General features: G+C 49.2%; 1 protein-coding gene across 3 annotated transcripts in view; it reads right to left on the reverse strand.

Moving 5' to 3' along the window:
- The window catches only part of IFT22 (intraflagellar transport 22), a 56,054-nt gene extending 35,247 nt beyond the window's left edge, over positions 1-20,807 (reverse strand). For all 3 annotated transcript variants that reach the window (XM_063956051.1, XM_063956050.1, XM_063956049.1), the window contains exon 1: positions 20,591-20,807. Coding sequence is in view for 2 of the 3 variants with exons in the window: in XM_063956050.1 (XP_063812120.1) it covers positions 20,591-20,629 (39 nt within the window). In the remaining variant the exon portion in view is untranslated. The remainder of the gene's footprint in view (positions 1-20,590) is intronic.
- Positions 20,808-21,369: the final 562 nt, after the last annotated feature.

A 21,369-nucleotide genomic window follows, 5' to 3' on the forward strand; every position in this document is an offset into this window, starting at 1 on the left:
GTAAGTGTTCAAAGATTTTAGATTTAGAATCGGTCTCACCGAGCCGTCCGGCTTCGGTACCACAACAGTGTGGAATAATACCCCGTTCCCTGTTGCAGGAGGGGTACCTTGATTATCACCTGCTGGGAATACAGCTTGTGAATGGCTTCCAAAACTGTCTCCCTGTCAGAAGGAGACATCGGTAAAGCCGACTTTAGGAAAACGGCGAGGGGGAGACGTCTCGAATTCTAATTTGTACCCCTGAGATATCACCTGAAGGATCCAGGGGTCTACTTGCGAGTGAGCCCACTGCGCGCTGAAATTCATTGAGACGGGCCCCCCACCGTGCCTGATTCTGCTTGTAAAGCCCCAGCGTCATACTGAGGGCTTGGCAGAGGCGGGAGAGGGTTTCTGTTCCTGGGAACTGGCTGATTTCTGCAGCCTTTTTCCTCTCCCTCTGTCACGGGGCAGAAATGAGGAACATTTTGCCCGCTTGTCCACGAAAAGACTGCGCCTGATAATACGGCGTCTTCTCATGTTGAGAGGCGACTTGGGGTACAAACGTGGATTTCCCAGCTGTTGCCGTGGCCACCAGGTCTGAAAGACCGACCCCAAATAACTCCTCCCCTTATTAAGGCAATACTTCCAAATGCCATTTGGAATACGCATCACCTGACCACTGACGTGTCCATAACCCTCTACTGGTAGAAATGGACAACGCACTTTGACTTGATGCCAGTCGGCAAATATTCCGCTGTGCATCACGCATATATAGAAATGCATCTTTTAAATGCTCTATAGGCAAAAATATACTGTCCCTATCTAGGGTATCAATATTTTCAGTCAGGGAATCCGACCACGCCAACCCAGCACTGCACATCCAGGCTGAGGCGATTGCTGGTCGCAGTATAACACCAGTATGTGTGTAAATACATTTTAGGATACCCTCCTGCTTTCTATCAGCAGGATCCTTAAGGGCGGCCATCTCAGGAGAGGGTATCTTACAAGCGTGTGAGCGCTTTATCCACCCTAGGGGGTGTTTCCCAACGCACCCTAACCTCTGGCGGGAAAGGATATAATGCCAATAACATTTTAGAAATTATCAGTTGTTATCGGGGGAAAACCACGCATCATCACACACCTCATTTAATTTCTCAGATTCAGGAAAACTACAGGTAGTTTTTCCTCACCGAACATAATACCCCTTTTTGGTGGTACTCGTATTATCAGAAATGTGTAAAACATTTTTCATTGCCTCAATCATGTAACGTGTGGCCCTACTGGAAGTCACATTTGTCTCTTCACCGTCGACACTGGAGTCAGTATCAGTGTCGGCGTCTATATCTGCCATCTGAGGTAACGGGCGCTTTAGAGCCCCTGACGGCCTAGGAGACGTCTGGACAGGCACAAGCTGAGTAGCCGGCTGTCTCATGTCAACCACTGTCTTTTATACAGAGCTGACACTGTCACGTAATTCCTTCCAACAGTTCATCCACTCAGGTGTCGACCCCCTAGGGGGTGACATCACTATTACAGGCAATCTGCTCCGTCTCCACATCATTTTTCTCCTCATACATGTCGACACAAACGTACCGACATACAGCACACACACAGGGAATGCTCTGATAGAGGACAGGACCCCACTAGCCCTTTGGGGAGACAGAGGGAGAGTTTGCCAGCACACACCAAAGCGCTATATATATACAGGGATAACCTTATATAAGTGTTTTTCCCCTTATAGCTGCTGTATTGTTAATACTGCGCCTAATTAGTGCCCCCCTCTCTTTTTTAACCCTTTCTGTAGTGTAGTGACTGCAGGGGAGAGCCAGGGGAGCTTCCCTCCAACTGAGCTGTGAGGGAAAATGGCGCCAGCGTGCTGAGGAGATAGGCTCCGCCCCTTTTTCGCGGACTTTTCTCCTGCTTTTTTATGGATTCTGGCAGGGGTTAAAATTCATCCATATAGCCCTGGGGGCTATATGTGATGTATTTTCGCCAGCCAAGGTGTTTTTATTGCTGCTCAGGGCGCCCCCTCCTAGCGCCCTGCACCCTCAGTGACCGAAGTGTGAAGTGTGCTGAGGAGCAATGGCGCACAGCTGCAGTGCTGTGCGCTACCTTGGTGAAGACAGGATGTCTTCTGCCGCCGATTTTCCGGACCTCTTCTGTCTTCTGGCTCTGTAAGGGGGCCGGCGGCGCGGCTCTGGGACCCATCCATGGCTGGGCCTGTGATCGTCCCTCTGGAGCTAATGTCCAGTAGCCTAAGAAGCCCAATCCACTCTGCACGCAGGTGAGTTCGCTTCTTCTCCCCTTAGTCCCTCGATGCAGTGAGCCTGTTGCCAGCAGGTCTCACTGAAAATAAAAAACCTAAACTAAAACTTTCACTAAGAAGCTCAGGAGAGCCCCTAGTGTGCACCCTTCTCGTTCGGGCACAGAGATCTAACTGAGGCTTGGAGGAGGGTCATAGGGGGAGGAGCCAGTGCACACCAGATAGTCCTAAAGCTTTCTTTAGATGTGCCCAGTCTCCTGCGGAGCCGCTATTCCCCATGGTCCTTACGGAGTCCCCAGCATCCACTCAGGACGTTAGAGAAACTACGGGTAGTTTTTTCTCTCCAAACATAATAGCCTTTTTAGTGGTACCTGTAGTTATATCAGAAATGTGTAACACCTCTTTCATTGCCTCAATCATGCAGTGAATGGCCTTAGTGGGCATCAGGTTAGACTCATCGTCGTCGACACTGGTGTCAGTATCAGTGTCGACATCTGGGTCTGCTTGAGGTAGCGGGCGTTTTAGAGCCCCTGATGACCCATGCGACGCCTGGGCAGGCACGAGCTGAGAAGTCGGCTGTCCCACATTTGGCATGTCGTCGATTTTCTTATATAGGGAGTCTATACGTGCACTCATTACTTTCCATAAGCCCATCCACTCAGGTGTCTGCCCCGCAGGGGGTGACATCCCTTCTAAAGGCATCTGCTCCGCCTCCACATCATTATCCTCATCAAACATGTCGACACAGCCGTACCGACACACCGCACACACACAAGGAATGCTCCGAATGAGGACAGAACCCACAAAAGCCCTTTGGGGGGACAGAGTGAGAGTATGCCAGCACACACCAGAGCGCTATATAATGCAGGGACTAACTGAGTTATGTCCCCTATAGCTGCTGTTTTATAGAATATATATATATATATTGCGCCTAAATTTAGTGCCCCCCCTCTCTGTTTTTACCCTGTTCTGTAGTGTAGACTGCAGGGGAGAGCCAGGGAGCTTCCTTCCAGCGGATCTGTGAAGGAGAAATGGCGCCAGTGTGCTGCAGGAGATAGCTCCGCCCCTTTTCCGCGGCCTATTCTCCCGCTTTTTTCCATATTCTGGCAGGGGTATTTTCCACATATGTAGCCTCTGGGACTATATATTGTGGAGTTTTTGCCAGCCAAGGTGTTTTTATTGCTTCTCAGGGCGCCCCCCCCCAGCGCCCTGCACCCTCAGTGACCGGAGTATGAAGTGTGTATGAGGAGCAATGGCGCACAGCTGCAGTGCTGTGCGCTACCTTGGTGAAGACTGATGTCTTCTGCCGCCGTTTTTCCGGACCTCTTCTTGCTTCTGGCTCTGTAAGGGGGACGGCGGCGCGGCTCCGGGACCGAACACCAAGGACTGGGCCTGCGGTCGATCCCTCTGGAGCGAATGGTGTCCAGTAGCCTAAGAAGCCCAATCCGGCTGCAAGCAGGCGAGTTCGCTTCTTCTCCCCTTAGTCCCTCGCTGCAGTGAGCCTGTTGCCAGCAGGTCTCACTGAAAATAAAAAACCTAAATCTATACTTTCTTTCTAAGGGCTCAGGAGAGCCCCTAGTGTGCATCCAACCTCGGCCGGGCACGAAATCTAACTGAGGCTTGGAGCAGGGTCATAGTGGGAGGAGCCAGTGCACACCAGGTAGTCATAAATCTTTCTAGAGTGCCCAGCCTCCTTCGGAGCCCGCTATTCCCCATGGTCCTTTCGGAGTTCCCAGCATCCACTAGGACGTTAGAGAAAATACGAATGAATACACCATCGGTCAAATGCGCCTGTTATTTTATACAACTCGGTAATTCACTAAAAATTCTAATTCACAAACACTGCCAGCAATAGCCAAACACTGCCGAGAAAAAATACAAATCGTAAAAAAAAAAAGAAGCAGTTTTAAAATAGACCTGCTTTTTTTTTTTTTACGTGTTCTGATCGGCATGCACGGATCTGTGAGATCCATGCATGTTTATCAGTGGGAAGGGGTGTGAAAGGGTAAAAAAATCAGAAGAAAAAAAAATTGCGTGGGGTCCCCCCTACTATGTATAACCAGCCTCGGGCTCTTTGAGCCGGTCCTGGTTGTAAAAATATGGGGGGGAAATTGACAGGGGTTCCCCCATATTTTAACAACCAGCACCGGGCTCTGCGCCTGGTCCAAAAAATACGGGGGACAAAAAGCGTAGGGGTCCCCCGTATTTTTTTAACCAGCACCGGGCTCCACTAGTCAGAGAGATAATGCCACAGCCGGGGGACACTTTTATCTTGGTCAGCGGTTGAGGTTACTCGCGGTCAGCCGCTGACCGCAAAGTTCCCACCATTGGATACAATGGAGCGCCTATGCACTACATTGTATCTTCAGTGCGCAGCCTGACTGACAGCTCAGGAGCGCACAGCCAATCAGGAGAGTGCCATGACGTGGTGCTCCCTGATTGGCTGAAGGGACCCTCTTTGACAGGAGTCACGGGGGTCCCGGCAGTCGGGGAAAGGGGTCCCATGTGTAAACATGGGACCCCTTTCAGTGCGTGGTTCGGGTTTTTTGGTTTGTTTTTTGCCAAGTACGTGGATTACAAAGAGGACGGAGCTACACTGGATTGCGTGAGTATAATTTTATTTACAGGTACCCCGTGGATTCTACGTGGAGAAGTGGACCGAGCCTCGTGTGAACATAGGTAAGTATGTGTGTATGTAGGTGTGCATGTATGTAATAAAGTTTTACAGTCACGGTGTGTGTGTTCTGTTTTTTTGGGGGTATTTTTTTTGTAGTAGAACTACAGGTACCAGCGGGCCCGTTCCCCCCCCCCCCACATGCTGGTACTTGTGGTTCTCCAAGTACCAGCTTGCGGGGGAGGCTTGCTGGGACTTGTAGTACTGCTACAAAAAACAATATTCTTTTTTTTACACTAATGCTATCAGCCCCCCATCCGCCGCCCTTGGATGGGGGAGGACAGCCTCGGGCTTCACCCCTGGCCCTTGGGTGGCTGGAGGGGGGGGACCCCTTCATTTAAGGGGTTCCACTCCTCCAAGGTACCCCGGCCAGGGGTGACTAGTTAGTGATTTAATGCCAGGGCCGCAGGGACCAAGATAAAAGTGTCCCCCGGCTGTGGCATTATCTCTGACTAGTGGAGCCCGGTGCTGGTTCAAAAATACGGGGGACCCCGACGCTTTATTTTGTCCCCCATATTTTTTGCACCAGGACCATGTGCAGAGCCCGGTGCTGGTTGTTAAAATATGGGGGAACCCCTGTAAATTTTTTCCCCATACTTTTACAACCAGGACCGGCTCAAAGAGCCCGAGGCTGGTTATGCTTAGGAGGGGGGACCCCACGCAAATTTTTTCATGATTTTTAATACTTACATTTTTTTTTTTTTTTTTAAAGGTGCACAATGAAGCCCTGCACGGATCTCACAGATCCGGCCGAGATTTATTGTGTTAATTTCGGCAGTGTTTTACTATTCACTCCCGTAAAACACTGGCCGAAAATACGAATGACATCGACATCGGAAAAAAACTAAAAAATGCAGAATACGACAGCATAGTTAATGAGGCGTACAAAATTCAAAAAGTTGCAAATTCACACATTCGATGTCATTCGTGTTTGAACTTTAACCTAATTCAGAAAAATACGAATTTTAGTAAATATACCCCCTGGAGTTCCAAAAATGTGGCCAGTCTCCAGCATGCTGCCACCTTCTTGATTGAAGTGGGTGTCCCAGGGATTCGAGGACATGATTCACATTGTATCTCATCATTGTGGTCTCAACACCCGCTGTAAAATGGCATAGGCCACAACACCCCCACCAACACACCACCTGGATATGGTTGCTGCCTCTGGGACTCTACAGGATGGGACCTTTAAAAATAAATTTAAAAAAAGCTTGCAAGTTGGGTCCTTAGCTGTTCTGCTAGCCTATTTACACTAGGCGAGTAAGGCTAGGTTTAGGTTAAGCAATGGCTCAACCTCTGTTCTTGGCCCTCATTCCGAGTTGTTCGCTCGTTGCCGAATTTCGCTATATTGCGATTATTCGCTTACTGAGCATGCGCAATGTTTGCAGTGCGCATGCGCTTAGTTATTTTACTCAAAAGTTAGGTATTTTACTCACGGCATTATGAGGAATTTTCTTCGTTCTGGTGATCGGAGTGTGATTGACAGGAAGTGGGTGTTTCTGGGCGGAAACTGGCCATTTTATGGGTGTGTGTGAAAAAACGCTGCCGTTTCTGGGAAAAACGCGGGAGTGGCTGGAGAAACGGGGGAGTGCCTGGGCGAACGCTGGGTGTGTTTGTGACGTCAAACCAGGAACGAAACTGACTGAACTGATCGCAGTGGCAGAGTAAGTGTCGAGCTACTCGGAAACTGCTAATAAATTTCTATTCGCAATTTTGCGAATCTTTCGTTCGCAATTCTGCTATGCTAAGATACACTCCCAGAGGGCGGCGGCTTAGTGTGTGCAATGCTGCTAAAAGCAGCTAGCGAGCGAACAACTCGGAATGAGGGCCCTTGTTTTGTAGTTACACTTCCCACTCACCCACCATGTAAGTTGTTTGTTCTTCCGGTTTACTTTTTGTTTTACCAATATACAGTCGTGTGTATTCCACTAACCTTGTTTATTACAGATGAGGTACAGCTAGGTTGAAAGTCATGCTAACTCTCTAGTGGTTATTGCTGATTTAAGATGTGATTGAGGGGCACCTCCCCTTTAAAACCACTTAACTGACGATTTATCCCTTCAAAAGCGTTAACAACATTGTTTTTAAAATTTATTTTATTTAATAAAGTTGAAAATTTTTTTTTTTTAATATTTAAACATTATATTATGCACATCTGCAGAACGGATCTCCTCGACAAAAACGGGGGCACAGGGTGGGACGGCGCAGTTGCATGAAATCTGACCATGCCAGTTAAGTGGTTAAAAGGGAGGCGAGGTGTCCTGTCCTGCTCTTAAGAGAAGACCTGGGCCTGTCCTTGAGTAGCATCCAGTCTGGCAGTAAAGAGGGGTGGTTTCTCCATGGTGCAGGATGCATCTGCCACTGTACGTTTTGCCACTGTGTATTTAGGTTGTCTTGGACTGCAGTTCATGCTTTCATTGCCACCCTGTAGTTTGATTCATTATTATTCAATGAATACAGCTGTGATCTTTACTGCCAACAACGTTGTATGAATGTTTTATTTAACTATGGAGGGGTATGTATGAGGTTATGTGTTTATTGTTATGGTTTCATCTATGGGGTAATTCCGATCTGATCACTAGTCAGCGATTTTTGCTGTCCTGCGTTCAGATAGTCGCCGCCTACAGGGGAGTGTATTTTCGCTGTGCAAGTGTGCGATCGCATGTGTAGCAGAACTCATTTTGTGCAGTCTCTGCACAGCCCAGGACCTACTCAGCCGCTGCGATCACATCAGCCTGCCCAGGACCGGATTTGACGTCAGACACCCTCCCTTCAAACGCTTGGTCCCATCTGCGTTTGTCCAGACACTCCCTGAAAACGGTCAGTTGACACCCACAAACGCCCTCTGTCATTCTCCTTGCGAACGCCCGTGCGAATGGATCATTCGCACAAACACGTCGCTGACAAGCGATCCCTGTTGCAGCCATGCGACACGCCGGCGCAGTGCGAATACGCACAGCAGCGATCAGATCTGAATTTCCCCCTATGTTGTGATAAGTGACCAGAAAGGAGCAAGGGGACTAATGGAAATTATTGGGGATAATCCCCTTATAGAGTTCAGAAGATGGCGTTACCTAATGGGGCCAAGCTCCAAAAAGATAAGCTGTTGGGAGCTTTGTACAGTGGTACATTTGGCCAGAACCCATTCCCATTGATAATAATGACAGTTAAGCAGTGTTAGTTTGCCTTATGTATGTTTTGGCCATTTTTTATTTTTTATTTTTTTTTATTGCCCTGGTTCTTAAACCGTGTGGAAAATTAAGTTTCTGCATGGTTGTACCCTACATAAAATAAGATTTTACTTACCGGTAAACCTATTTCTCGTAGTCCGTAGTGGATGCTGGGGACTCCGTAAGGACCATGGGGAATAGACGGGCTCCGCAGGAGACATGGGCACTTTAAGAAAGAATTTAGATTCTGGTGTGCTCTGGCTCCTCCCTCTATGTCCCTCCTCCAGACCTCAGTTAGAGAAACTGTGCCCGGAAGAGCTGACAGTACAAGGAAAGGATTTTGGTAATCCAGGGCAAAATACATACCAGCCACACCATCCACACCGTATAACTTGTGATAAACTTACCCAGTTAACAGTATGAACAACAACAGAGCATCAGTTCAACCCTGATGCAACTATAACATAACCCTTATTTAAGCAATAACTATATACAAGCATTGCAGAAGAAGTCCGCACTTGGGACGGGCGCCCAGCATCCACTACGGACTACGAGAAATAGATTTACCGGTAAGTAAAATCTTATTTTCTCTAACGTCCTAGTGGATGCTGGGGACTCCGTAAGGACCATGGGGATTATACCAAAGCTCCCAAACGGGCGGGAGAGTGCGGATGACTCTGCAGCACCGATTGAGCAAACACAAGGTCCTCCTCAGCCAGGGTATCAAACTTATAGAACTTTGCAAAAGTGTTTGAACCTGACCAAGTAGCCGCTCGGCACAGCTGTAATGCCGAGACCCCTCGGGCAGCCGCCCAAGAAGAGCCCACCTTCCTAGTGGAATGGGCCTTAACTGATTTTGGCAGCGGCAATCCAGCCGCAGAATGAGCCTGCTGAATCGTGTTACAGATCCAGCGAGCAATAGTTTGCTTTGAAGCAGGAGCACCAAGCTTGTTGGAAGCATACAGGATAAACAAAGACTCTGTTTTCCTGACCCTAGCCGTTCTGGCTACATAAACCTTCAAAGCCCTGACCACATCAAGCAACTCGGAATCCTCCAAGTCAGTAGTAGCCACAGGCACCACAATAGGTTGGTTTATATGAAAAGATGAAACTACTTTCGGCAGGAATTGTGGACGGGTCCTCAATTCTGCTCTATCCACATGGAAAACCAGATAGGGGCTTTTATGTGACAAAGCCGCCAATTCTGACACACGCCTAGCCGAAGCCAAGGCTAGTAGTATGACCACCTTCCACGTGAGATATTTCAATTCCACCGTTTTGAGTGGTTCAAACAGTGGGATTTCAGGAAACTCAAAACCACGTTAAGATCCCAAGGTGCCACTGGAGGCACAAAAGGGGGCTGAATATGCAGCACTCCCTTTACAAACGTCTGAACTTCAAGTAGAGAAGCCAGCTCTTTTTGAAAGAAAATGGATAGGGCCGAAATCTGGACCTTAATGGAACCCAATTTTAGGCCCAAAGTCACTCCTGACTGTAGGAAGTGAAGGAAACGGCCCAGCTGGAATTCCTCCGTAGGGGCATTCCTGGCCTCACACCAAGCAACATATTTTCGCCATATACGGTGATAATGTTGAGCTGTCATGTCCTTCCTAGCCATTATCAGCGTAGGAATAACCTCATCCGGAATGCCTTTCTCTGCTAGGGTCCGGCGTTCAACCGCCATGCCGCCAAACGCAGCCGCGGTAAGTCTTGGAACAGACAGGGCCCCTGTTGCAACAAGTCCTGTCTTAGAGGCAGAGGCCACGGGTCCTCTGTGAGCATTTCTTGCAGATCTGGATACCAAGTCCTTCTTGGCCAATCCGGAACAATGAGTATTGTTCTCACTCCTCTTCTTCATATGATTCTCAGCACCTTGGGTATGAGAGGAAGAGGAGGAAATACATAGACCGCCTGGAACACCCACGGTGCCACCAGTGCGCCCACAGCTATCACCTGTGGGTCTCTTGACCTGGCGCAATACCTCTGTAGCTTTTTGTTGAGGCGGGATGCCATCATGTCCACCTGTGGCAGTTCCCACCGACTTGCAATCTGCGTGAAGACTTCTTGATGAAGTCCCCACTCTCCCGGGTGGAGGTCGTGCCTGCTGAGGAAGTCTGCTTCCCAGTTGTCCACTCCCGGGATGAACACTGCTGACAGTGTGCTTACGTGATTCTCCGCCCAGCAAAGAATTCTGGTGGCTTCCGCCATCGCCACCCTGCTCCTTGTGCCGCCTTGTCGGTTTACATGAGCCACAGCAGTGATGTTGTCTGACTGAATCAGAACCGGTTGGTCGCGAAGCAGGGTCTCCGCTTGACGTAGGGCGTTGTATATGGCCCTTAGTTCCAGGATGTTGATGTGAAGGCAAGTCTCCTGACTTGACCACAGACCTTGGAAATTTCTTCCCTGTGTGACTGCCCCCCACCCTCGGAGGCTTGCATCCGTGGTCACCAAGACCCAGTCCTGAATGCCGAATCTGCGGCCCTCGAGAAGGTGAGCACTCTGCAGCCACCAGAGGAGAGACACCCTGGCCCTGGGGGATAGGGTGATTAACCGATGCCTCTGAAGATGTGTCATGAGTTCCTGAGCTTTCTCTATCGGGAGATAAACCCTTTTCTGGTCTGTGTCCAGAATCATGCCCAGGAAAGGCAGACGAGTCGTAGGAATCAACTGCAACTTTGGAATATTTAGAATCCAGCCGTGTTGCCGTAACACTTCCAGAGAACGTGCTACGCTGATCAGCAACTGCTCTCTTGACCTCGCTTTTATGAGGAGATCGTCCCAGTATGGGATAATTGTGACCCCAGGCTTCCGCAGGAGTACCATCATTTCCGCCATTACCTTGGTAAATATTCTCAGAGCCGTGGAGAGACCAAACGGCAACTTCTGACATTGGTAATGACAATCCTGTACCACAAATCTGAGGTACGCCTGATGAGGTGGATAAATGGGGACATGAAGGTATGCATCCTTTATGTCCAGAGACACCATAAAACCCCCCCTTCCAGGCTTGCGATGACCGCTCTCAGCGATTCCATCTTGAACCGGAACCTTTTCAGGTACATGTTCAGGGATTTTAAATTCAATATGGGTCTGACCGAACCGTCCGGTTTCGGTACTACAAACATGGTCGAATAATAACCCCTTCCTTGTTGAAGGAGGGGAACCTTGACCACCACCTGTTGAAGATACAATTTGTGAATTGCAATTAACACTATTTCCCTCTCGTGGGGGGAAGCCGGCAGGGCCGTCGGTGAGGGGGCATCTCCTCGAAGTCCAGCTTGTATCCCTGAGACACAATATCTATTGCCTAGGGATTCAACAGGGAGTGAACCCACTTGTGGCTGAAATTTCGAAGAAGTGCCCCCACCGGGCCTAGCTCCGCCTGTGGAGCCCCAGCGACATGCGGTGGATTTTGTAGAGGCCGGGGAGGACTTCTGTTCCTGGGAACTAGCTGTGTTGTGCAGCTTCTTTCCTCTGCCCCTGCCTCTGGCAAGAAAGGACGCACCTCGGACTTTCTTTGTTTCTTTGTGATCGAAAGGCTGCATTTGATAATGTCGTGCTTTCCTAGGCTGTGCAGGAATATAAGGCAAAAGATCAGAATTACCAGCTATAGCTGTGGAGACCAGGTCCGAGATCCCTTCTCCACACAATCCTCAGCCTTCCATATGCCTCTTAAGTCGGCATCACCTGTCCATTGCATATTCTACAGGACACGTCAAGCAGAAATCGACATAGCGTTGACTCTAGAACCCAGTAGACTAATGTCTCTTTGGGCATGTTTTTATATATATATATATATATATATATATATATATATATCTATATATATCTATATCTATATCTATATATATCTATATCTATATCTATATATATATATCTCTAAGACAGCATCTTTAATTAATATATAATAAGAATTTACTCACCGGTAATTCTATTTCTCGTAGTCCGTAGTGGATGCTGGGGACTCCGTCAGGACCATGGGGAATAGCGGCTCCGCAGGAGACAGGGCACAAAATTTAAAAGTTTGACCACTAGGTGGTGTGTACTGGCTCCTCCCCCTATGACCCTCCTCCAAGCCTCAGTTAGGATACTGTGCCCGGACGAGCGTACACAATAAGGAAGGATTTTGAATCCCGGGTAAGACTCATACCAGCCACACCAATCACACCGTACAACTTGTGATCTGAACCCAGTTAACAGTATGATAACGTACGAGCCTCTGAAAAGATGGCTCACAACAACCCGATTTTTTTGTAACAATAACTATGTACAAGTATTGCAGACAATCCGCACTTGGGATGGGCGCCCAGCATCCACTACGGACTACGAGAAATAGAATTACCGGTGAGTAAATTCTTATTTTCTCTGACGTCCTAGTGGATGCTGGGGACTCCATCAGGACCATGGGGATTATACCAAAGCTCCCAAACGGGCGGGAGAGTGCGGATGACTCTGCAGCACCGAATGAGAGAACTCCAGGTCCTCCTTAGCCAGGGTATCAAATTTGTAGAATTTTACAAACGTGTTCTCCCCTGACCACGTAGCTGCTCGGCAGAGTTGTAATGCCGAGACCCCTCGGGCAGCCGCCCAAGATGAGCCCACCTTCCTTGTGGAGTGGGCATTGACAGATTTAGGCTGTGGCAGGCCTGCCACAGAATGTGCCAGTTGAATTGTGCTACAAATCCAACGAGCAATCGTCTGCTTCGAATGGAAAATCAGATATGGGCTTTTATACGATAAAGCCGCCAATTCCGACACTCTCCTGGCTGAAGCCAGGGCCAGTAGCATGGTTACTTTCCATGTAAGATATTTCAAATCTACCGATTTGAGTGGCTCAAACCAATGGGATTTGAGAAAATCCAAAACTACATTGAGATCCCACGGTGCCACTGGGGGCACAACCGGGGGCTGTATATGTAGTACTCCTTTTACAAAAGTCTGGACTTCAGGAACTGAAGCCAATTCTTTCTGGAAGAAAATCGACAGGGCCGAAATTTGAACCTTAATGGACCCTAATTTGAGGCCCATAGATAATCCTGTTTGCAGGAAATGTAGGAATCGACCCAGTTGAAATTCCTCTGTCGGGGCCTTCCTGGCCTCACACCATGCAACATATTTTCTCCAAATGCGGTGATAATGTTGTGCAGTCACCTCCTTCCTGGCTTTGACCAGGGTAGGGATGACCTCTTCCGGAATGCCTTTTTCCCTTAGGATCCGGCGTTCAACCGCCATGCCGTCAAACGCAGCCGCGGTAAGTCTTGGAATAGACACGGTCCCTGCTGAAGCAGATCCCTTCTTAGAGGTAGAGGCCACGGATCTTCCGTGAGCATCTCCTGAAGTTCCGGGTACCAAGTCCTTCTTGGCCAGTCCGGAGCCACTAGTATCGTTCTTACTCCCCTTTGCCGTATAATTCTCAGTACCTTGGGTATGAGAGGCAGAGGAGGGAACACATACACTGACTGGTACACCCATGGTGTTACCAGAGCGTCCACAGCTATTGCCTGAGGGTCTCTTGACCTGGCGCAATACCTGTCCAGTTTTTTGTTGAGGCGGGACGCCATCATGTCCACCATTGGTCTTTCCCAATGGACTACAATCATGTGGAAGACTTCTGGATGAAGTCCCCACTCTCCCGGGTGAAGATCGTGTCTGCTGAGGAAGTCTGCTTCCCAGTTGTCCACTCCCGGGATGAACACTGCTGACAATGCTATCACATGATTTTCCGCCCAGCGAAGAATCCTTGCAGCTTCTGCCATTGCCCTCCTGCTTCTTGTGCCGCCCTGTCTGTTTACGTGGGCGACTGCCGTGATGTTGTCCGACTGGATCAACACCGGCTGACCCTGAAGCAGAGGTTTTGCCAGGCTTAGAGCATTGTAGATTGCTCTTAGTTCCAGTATATTTATGTGAAGAGACGTTTTCAGGCTTGACCACACGCCCTGGAAGTTTCTTCCTTGTGTGACCGCTCCCCAGCCTCTCAGGCTGGCATCCGTGGTCACTAGGACCCAGTTCTGTATGCCGAATCTGCGGCCCTCTAACAGATGAGCACTCTGCAACCACCATAGCAGAGAGACCCTTGTCCTTGTCGACAATTTTATCCGCTGATGCATCTGCAGATGCGATCCGGACCATTTGTCTAGCAGATCCCACTGAAAAATTTGTGCATGGAATCTGCCGAATGGAATCGCTTCGTAAGAAGCCACCATTTTTCCCAGGACTCTTGTGCATTGATGCACAGACACTGTCCCTGGTTTTAGGAGGTTCCTGACGAGTTCAGATAACTCCCTGGCTTTCTCCTCCGGAAGAAATACCTTTTTCTGAACCGTGTCCAGAATCATCCCTAGGAACAGCAGACGTGTCGTCGGGATCAGTTGGGATTTTGCAAAATTCAGAATCCACCCGTGCTGTTGGAGCACTACTTGAGTTAGTGCTACTCCGACCTCCAGCTGTTCTCTGGATCTTGCCCTTATCAGGAGATCGTCCAAGTAAGGGATAATTAATACGCCTTCTCTTCGAAGAAGGATCATCATTTCGGCCATTACCTTGGTAAAGACCCTGGGTGCCATGGACAATCCAAACGGCAGCGTCTGAAACTGATAATGACAGTTTTGTACCACGAACCTGAGGTACCCTTGGTGTGAAGGGCAAATTGGGACATGAAGGTAAGCATCCTTGATGTCCAAGGACACCATAAAATCCCCTTCTTCCAGATTCGCTATCACTGCTCTGAGTGACTCCATCTTGAACTTGAATTTTTGTATGTACAGGTTCAGAGATTTCAGATTTAGAATAGGTCTTACCGAGCCGTCCGGCTTCGGTACCACAAATAGCGTGGAGTAATACCCCTTTCCCTGTTGTAGAAGGGGTACCTTGATTATCACCTGCTGAGAATACAGCTTGTGAATGGCTTCCAATACCGTCGCCCTGTCTGAGGGAGACGTTGGCAAAGCAGATTTTAGGAACCGGCGAGGGGGAGACTTCTCGAATTCCAACCTGTAACCCTGAGATACTACCTGCAGGATCCAGGGGTCCACCTGCGAGTGAGCCCACTGTGCGCTGAAATTCTTGAGGCAACCCCCCACCGCCCCTGAGTCCGCTTGTAAGGTCCCAGCGTCATGCTGAGGCCTTTGCAGAAGCCGGGGAGGACTTCTGCTCCTGGGAAGGGGCTGCTTGCTGCAGTCTCTTACCCTTTCCTTTGCCTCGGGGCAAATATGAATGTCCTTTTGCTCGCTTGTTCTTATAGGAACGAAAGGACTGCGGCTGAAAAGACTGCGTCTTTTTCTGCTGGGAGGGGACTTGAGGTAAAAAGGTGGACTTCCCGGCTGTTGCCGTGGCTACCAAATCCGATAGACCGACCCCAAATAATTCCTCCCCTTTATACGGCAATACTTCCATATGCCGTTTGGAATCCGCATCGCCTGACCACTGTCGTGTCCATAGACTTCTTCTGGCAGATATGGACATCGCACTTACTCTTGATGCCAGAGTGCAGATATCCCTCTGTGCATCCCGCATATAAAGGAATGCATCCTTTAATTGCTCTATAGTCAATAAAATACTGTCCCTATCCAGGGTATCAATATTTTCAGTCAGGGAATCCGACCAAGCCACCCCAGCACTGCACATCCAGGCTGAGGCGATTGCAGGTCGCAGTATAACACCAGTATGTGTGTATATACTTTTTAGAGTATTTTCCAGCCTCCTATCAGCTGGATCCTTGAGGGCGGCTGTATCAGGAGACGGTAACGCCACTTGTTTGGATAAACGTGTGAGCGCCTTGTCCACCCTAGGGGGTGTTTCCCAGCGCGCCCTAACCTCTGGCGGGAAAGGGTATAACGCCAATAACTTCTTTGAAATTAGCAGTTTTTTATCAGGGGTAACCCACGCTTCATCACACACGTCATTCAATTCCTCTGATTCAGGAAAAACTACAGGTAGTTTTTTCAGACCCCACATAATACCCCTTTTTGTGGTACTTGCAGTATCAGAGATATGCAAAGCCTCCTTCATTGCCGTGATCATATAACGTGTGGCCCTACTGGAAAATACGTTCGTTTCTTCACCGTCGACACTAGATTCGGTGTCCGTGTCTGGGTCTGTGTCGACCGACTGAGGCAAAGGGCGTTTTACAGCCCCTGACGGTGTTTGAGACGCCTGTACAGGTACTAACTGGTTTGCCGGTCGTCTCATGTCGTCAATCGACTTTTGCAGCGTGCTGACATTATCACGTAATTCCATAAACAAAGCCATCCATTCCGGTGTCGACTCCCTAGGGGGTGACATCACCATTACCGGCAATTGCTCCGCCTCCACACCAACATCGTCCTCATACATGTCGACACACACGTACCGACACACAGCAGACACACAGGGAATGCTCCGATAGAAGACAGGACCCCACTAGCCCTTTGGGGAGACAGAGGGAGAGTTTGCCAGCACACACCAAAGCGCTATAATTATATAGGAACAACCTTATATAAGTGTTGTTTCCTTATAGCTGCTTAAATATATATAATATCGCCAAAAAATGCCCCCCCTCTCTGTTTTTTTACCCTGTTTCTGTAGTGCAGTGCAGGGGAGAGCCTGGGAGCCTTCCTAGCAGCGGAGCTGTGTAGGAAAATGGCGCTGTGTGCTGAGGAGATAGGCCCCGCCCCCTATTCCGGCGGGCTCTTCTCCCGGTTTTTCTGAGACCTGGCAGGGGTGAAATACATCCATATAGCCTCATGGACTATATGTGATGTATTCTTTTTAGCCAGAAAGGTATTAACATTGCTGCCCAGGGCGCCCCCCCCAGCGCCCTGCACCCTCAGTGACCGCCGGTGTGAAGTGTGCCTGAGCGCAATGGCGCACAGCTGCAGTGCTGTGCGCTACCTCATGAAGACTGAAAAGCCTTCAGCCGCCGGTTTCTGGACCTCTTCTTACTTCGGCATCTGCAAGGGGGTCGGCGGCGCGGCTCCGGTGACCCATCCAGGCTGTACCTGTGATCGTCCCTCTGGAGCTAGTGTCCAGTAGCCTAAGAAGCAAATCCATCCTGCACGCAGGTGAGTTCACTTCTTCTCCCCTAGGTCCCTCGTTGCAGTGAGCCTGTTGCCAGCAGGACTCACTGAAAATAATAAAACTATCAAAACTTTTACTCTAAGCAGCTCTTTATGAGAGCCACCTAGATTGCACCCTGCTCGGACGGGCACAAAAACCTAACTGAGGCTTGGAGGAGGGTCATAGGGGGAGGAGCCAGTACACACCACCTAGTGGTCAAACTTTTAAATTTTGTGCCCTGTCTCCTGCGGAGCCGCTATTCCCCATGGTCCTGACGGAGTCCCCAGCATCCACTAGGACGTCAGAGAAATATATATATATATATACACACACATACATACTAGGGTCTCAATCCCTGCTGATAAGGTACCTGTCCATGCTGCTACAGCGCTATAAACCCATGCCGACACAATCGCCGGTCTGAGTAGTGTACCAGAATGTGCACGCTATCTGCAGGATCCCTGAGGATAGCTGTTAAGTCAGCGCTACCTTTTGGGCAAACTTGACACCCTAGGGGAAGATTCCCATCGTATCCTGGGGGTGTAGTACGGGTGACCGGCGGTCTCCTGACCGCCGGTCACCTTACCGACGCCGGGATCCCGGCAGCATACCGACGCCGGGATCCCGGCGGGGAGGGGCGAGTGCAGCAAGCCCCTTGCGGGCTCGCCACGCTGCGGGCTCGGTGGCGACCTGCGGTCGCCACGGGTTCTATTCCCGCTCTATGGGTGTCGTGGACACCCACGAGTGGAAATAGTCCCTGTTGGTCGGCATGCCGACCATCGGGATAGTGAGCCGTCGGGCTCACGGAGGAGGTCATGTGACTGTCGGTCAGCCGACCGGCGGTCACATGACTACCACCCGTATCCTGGCCCTAGTAGGGAAAGGATACTCCCTGAGAATTCTTTGTGGGAAACTGCAGTCTCTTGTCTGGAGATTCCCGCTCTTTTTCATCATGAGAGGAGGGAAATTTACCTCAGCTTTCTTCCCCTTAAACATGTGTACCCTTGCGTTAGGGACAGATGAGTCATCAGTGATATGCAAAACATTTTTTATTACAATAATCATATATTGAATACTTTCCTGCCATTTTGGCTGTAACTTTGCATTATCGTAGTCAACACTGGAGTCAGACTCCGTGTCGATATCAGTGTCTATTATTTTGGATAGTGAGCATTGAGAGACTCTGAAGGTCTCTGCGACATAGGGACAGACATGGGTAGATTCCCTGTCTGTTCCCTAATCTTTTGTGCAATAAATTCACCTTAGCACTTAATTACACATATCCAAATAGGTGTCGGCGTTGTTGACGGAGACACCCCTTACACACACATTTGCCTCATCTCCTCCTTAGGGGAGCCTTTTACCTTAGACGTGTCGACACACACACGTACCGACACACCACACATTCAGGGAATGCTCATCTGAAGACAATTCCCCCACAAGGCCCTTTGGAGAGACAGAGAGAGAGTATGCCAGCACACACCCCAGCGCTATCAACCCAGGAATAACACAGTAACTTAATGTTAACCCAGTAGCTGCTGTTTATATTGATTTTTGCTCCGAATTATGTGCCCCGCCTCTCTTTTTACCCTCTTCTACCGTGTATCTGCAGGGGAGAGGCTGGGGAGCTTCCTCTCAGCGGTGCTGTGGAGAAAAACATGGCGCTGGTGAGTGCTGAGGAAGAAGCCCCGCCCCCTCGACGGCGGGCTTCTGTCCCGCTTAAATATACATTTTCTTGGCGGGGGCTCATACATATATACAGTGCCCAACTGTATATATGTTCACTTTTGCCAAAAAGAGGTCCAAATGCTGCCCATGGCGCTGCCCATGGCGCCCCCCCCCCCCCCCTGCGCCCTGCACCCTTACAGTGACCGGAGTATGTGAGGTGTGTGGGAGCAATGGCACACAGCTGCAGTGCTGTGCGTTACCTCAGTGAAGACCGGAGTCTTCTGCCGCCAATTTCGAAGTCTTCTTGCTTCTCATGCTCACCCGGCTTCTGTCTTCCGGCTCTGCGAGGGGGACGGCGGCGCGGCTCTGGGATCGGACGACGAGGGTGAGATCCTGTGTACGATCCCTCTGGAGCTAATGGTGTCCAGTAGCCTAAAAAGCAGGACCTATCTTCAGAGAGTAGGGCTGCTTCTCTCCCCTCTGTCCCACGATGCAGGGAGTCTGTTGCCAGCAGAGCTCCCTGAAAATAAAAAAAAACTAACAAAATACTTTCTCACAGCAAGCTCAGAACTCACTGAAAAGCACCCAGCTCGTCCGGGCACAGATTCAAACTGGAGGAGGGACATAGAGGGAGGAGCCAGTGCACACCAGAATCTAAATTCTTTCTTAAAGTGCCCATGTCTCCTGCGGAGCCCGTCTATTCCCCATGGTCCTTACGGAGTCCCCAGCATCCACTAGGACGTTAGAGAAATACTATTTAGTACAAGGCCTTGTCAGAATTCACAATAACATGATTTATAATTCACTGTGCTGATGACATCTTCCCAAATACATATTGCTATAGAAAAGATCTGACATGGTGTACATTACAATGCTACTGCACTCTACATGGAGTGCCTGAAGGTGAAATTGCCATGGCAGTATAGATGGTGTAATGGTTAGCATTACGGCCTCACAGCACTGAGATCATGGGTTCGATTCCCACCATGGCCCTAACTGTGCGGCGATTGTATATTTTCCCTGTGCTTGCGTAGGTTTCCTCCGGGTGCTCTGGTTTCTTCCCACCCTCCAAAAATATACTGGTAGGTTAACTGGCTCCCAACAAAAATTAACCCTAGTGTGTACATGTGGTAGGGAATATAGATTGTAAGCTCCACTGTGGCAGGGACTGATGTGAATGGGCAAAATAGTCTCTCTGTACAGCGCTGTGGAATATGTGTGTGCTATATAAAATAACTGGTAAATAGCAGTATGGAATATGTCTGCTGGGGAGCCTGCAGCACGGGAAGGGAGAGATAGCGCCTTCCTAGTCATACAGTATATGTATCTATGTTTTTCCACTCGTGGCCAGTACATGTATGTTTTTCCAAAATTTTATATGGGGACCCAAATGCCTATTTGTAGCGAGACCACATACCCACCATAAGAGACTACAAACTAGGGTCTACATACTAAGCCTTGGAAAGAGATAAAGTGGACGGGGATAAAGTACCAGCCAATCAGCTCCTGTCATTTTTCAAACACAGCCTGTAACCCGGCAGTTAGGAGCGGACTGTCTGGTACTTTATCTCTCTCCAGGGCTTAGTAAACAGACCCATATACCACACTTTATACAGACATAAGACATATACAACAACTAACCAGCTTCCCATCATCACAATACACTGCATCACCCTGCCAACAAAACAAGGAAACCATAACTGTAGCCACGCAGTGACATCTACCTATGGCCAATACTCCACACTCCATAGACTGGATGGAAGTGGTAACTCAGATATCAGTATATAATGATGGTGCCCATACCTCACTAGGGCCAACAACCAGGACCTTTGCCTTAAGCATCCTCACGCTGGATGTAAAGAGAGCTGGGGAGGCGCAGCCAGCGAGAGACGGGTCTAATAGCCGGCAGCACACGTCTCCTCCCCGGGTCTCCGGCTCTGATCATCGGTCTGTAATATGTAACTATCTGCGGCCTACTCCTCGCCGCGTCCTCAGTGTTGCCATAACAACAACAACTCTGGCGTTCATTGGCTGCAGCTGTTTCCATGGTTACATTACTGGGTAAATCTCTCCTATAGTTTTGCGCTCACACATTCGACACAACTGACACACGAATACTCCTGCTCCAGCATCTGAGCGTGAAGCAGTTAAAGGCATTTAATTAATATAATACATTGGGGGAGATGTTTGCATACTTCCCAACATGACCCTCTCCAGGAGGGACAAAATACTCTGCTCCTGAACTTTTCTCTTAATTTGTGATTGCCGGCACCTGTTTTGAACAGGTTAATGATAAGCAAGGTGTTTCAGCACAGGTGACGGCAATCATACATTAAGAGGGAAATCCAGGAGCAGAGCATTCTGTCCCTCCTGGAGAGGGTCATGTTGGGAGGTATGATATGTACTAAACCTTGGAGTAAAAACTGTAGAGAGGTAATGTACCAGCCAGTCAGGACAATGTTTGAATGTATGATGTATCGATTTCGACAGCTGCAGGCAGGGGCGGATTGGGAACAAAAAGCGGCCCTGGAAAAATGTGTACTAGTGGCCCCACATGGGCAGCACCAGAGGTGTAAGGTTTA

This window comes from Pseudophryne corroboree, chromosome 2 (genome assembly GCF_028390025.1).
Source record: "Pseudophryne corroboree isolate aPseCor3 chromosome 2, aPseCor3.hap2, whole genome shotgun sequence".
NCBI classification, from domain to species: domain Eukaryota; kingdom Metazoa; phylum Chordata; class Amphibia; order Anura; family Myobatrachidae; genus Pseudophryne; species Pseudophryne corroboree.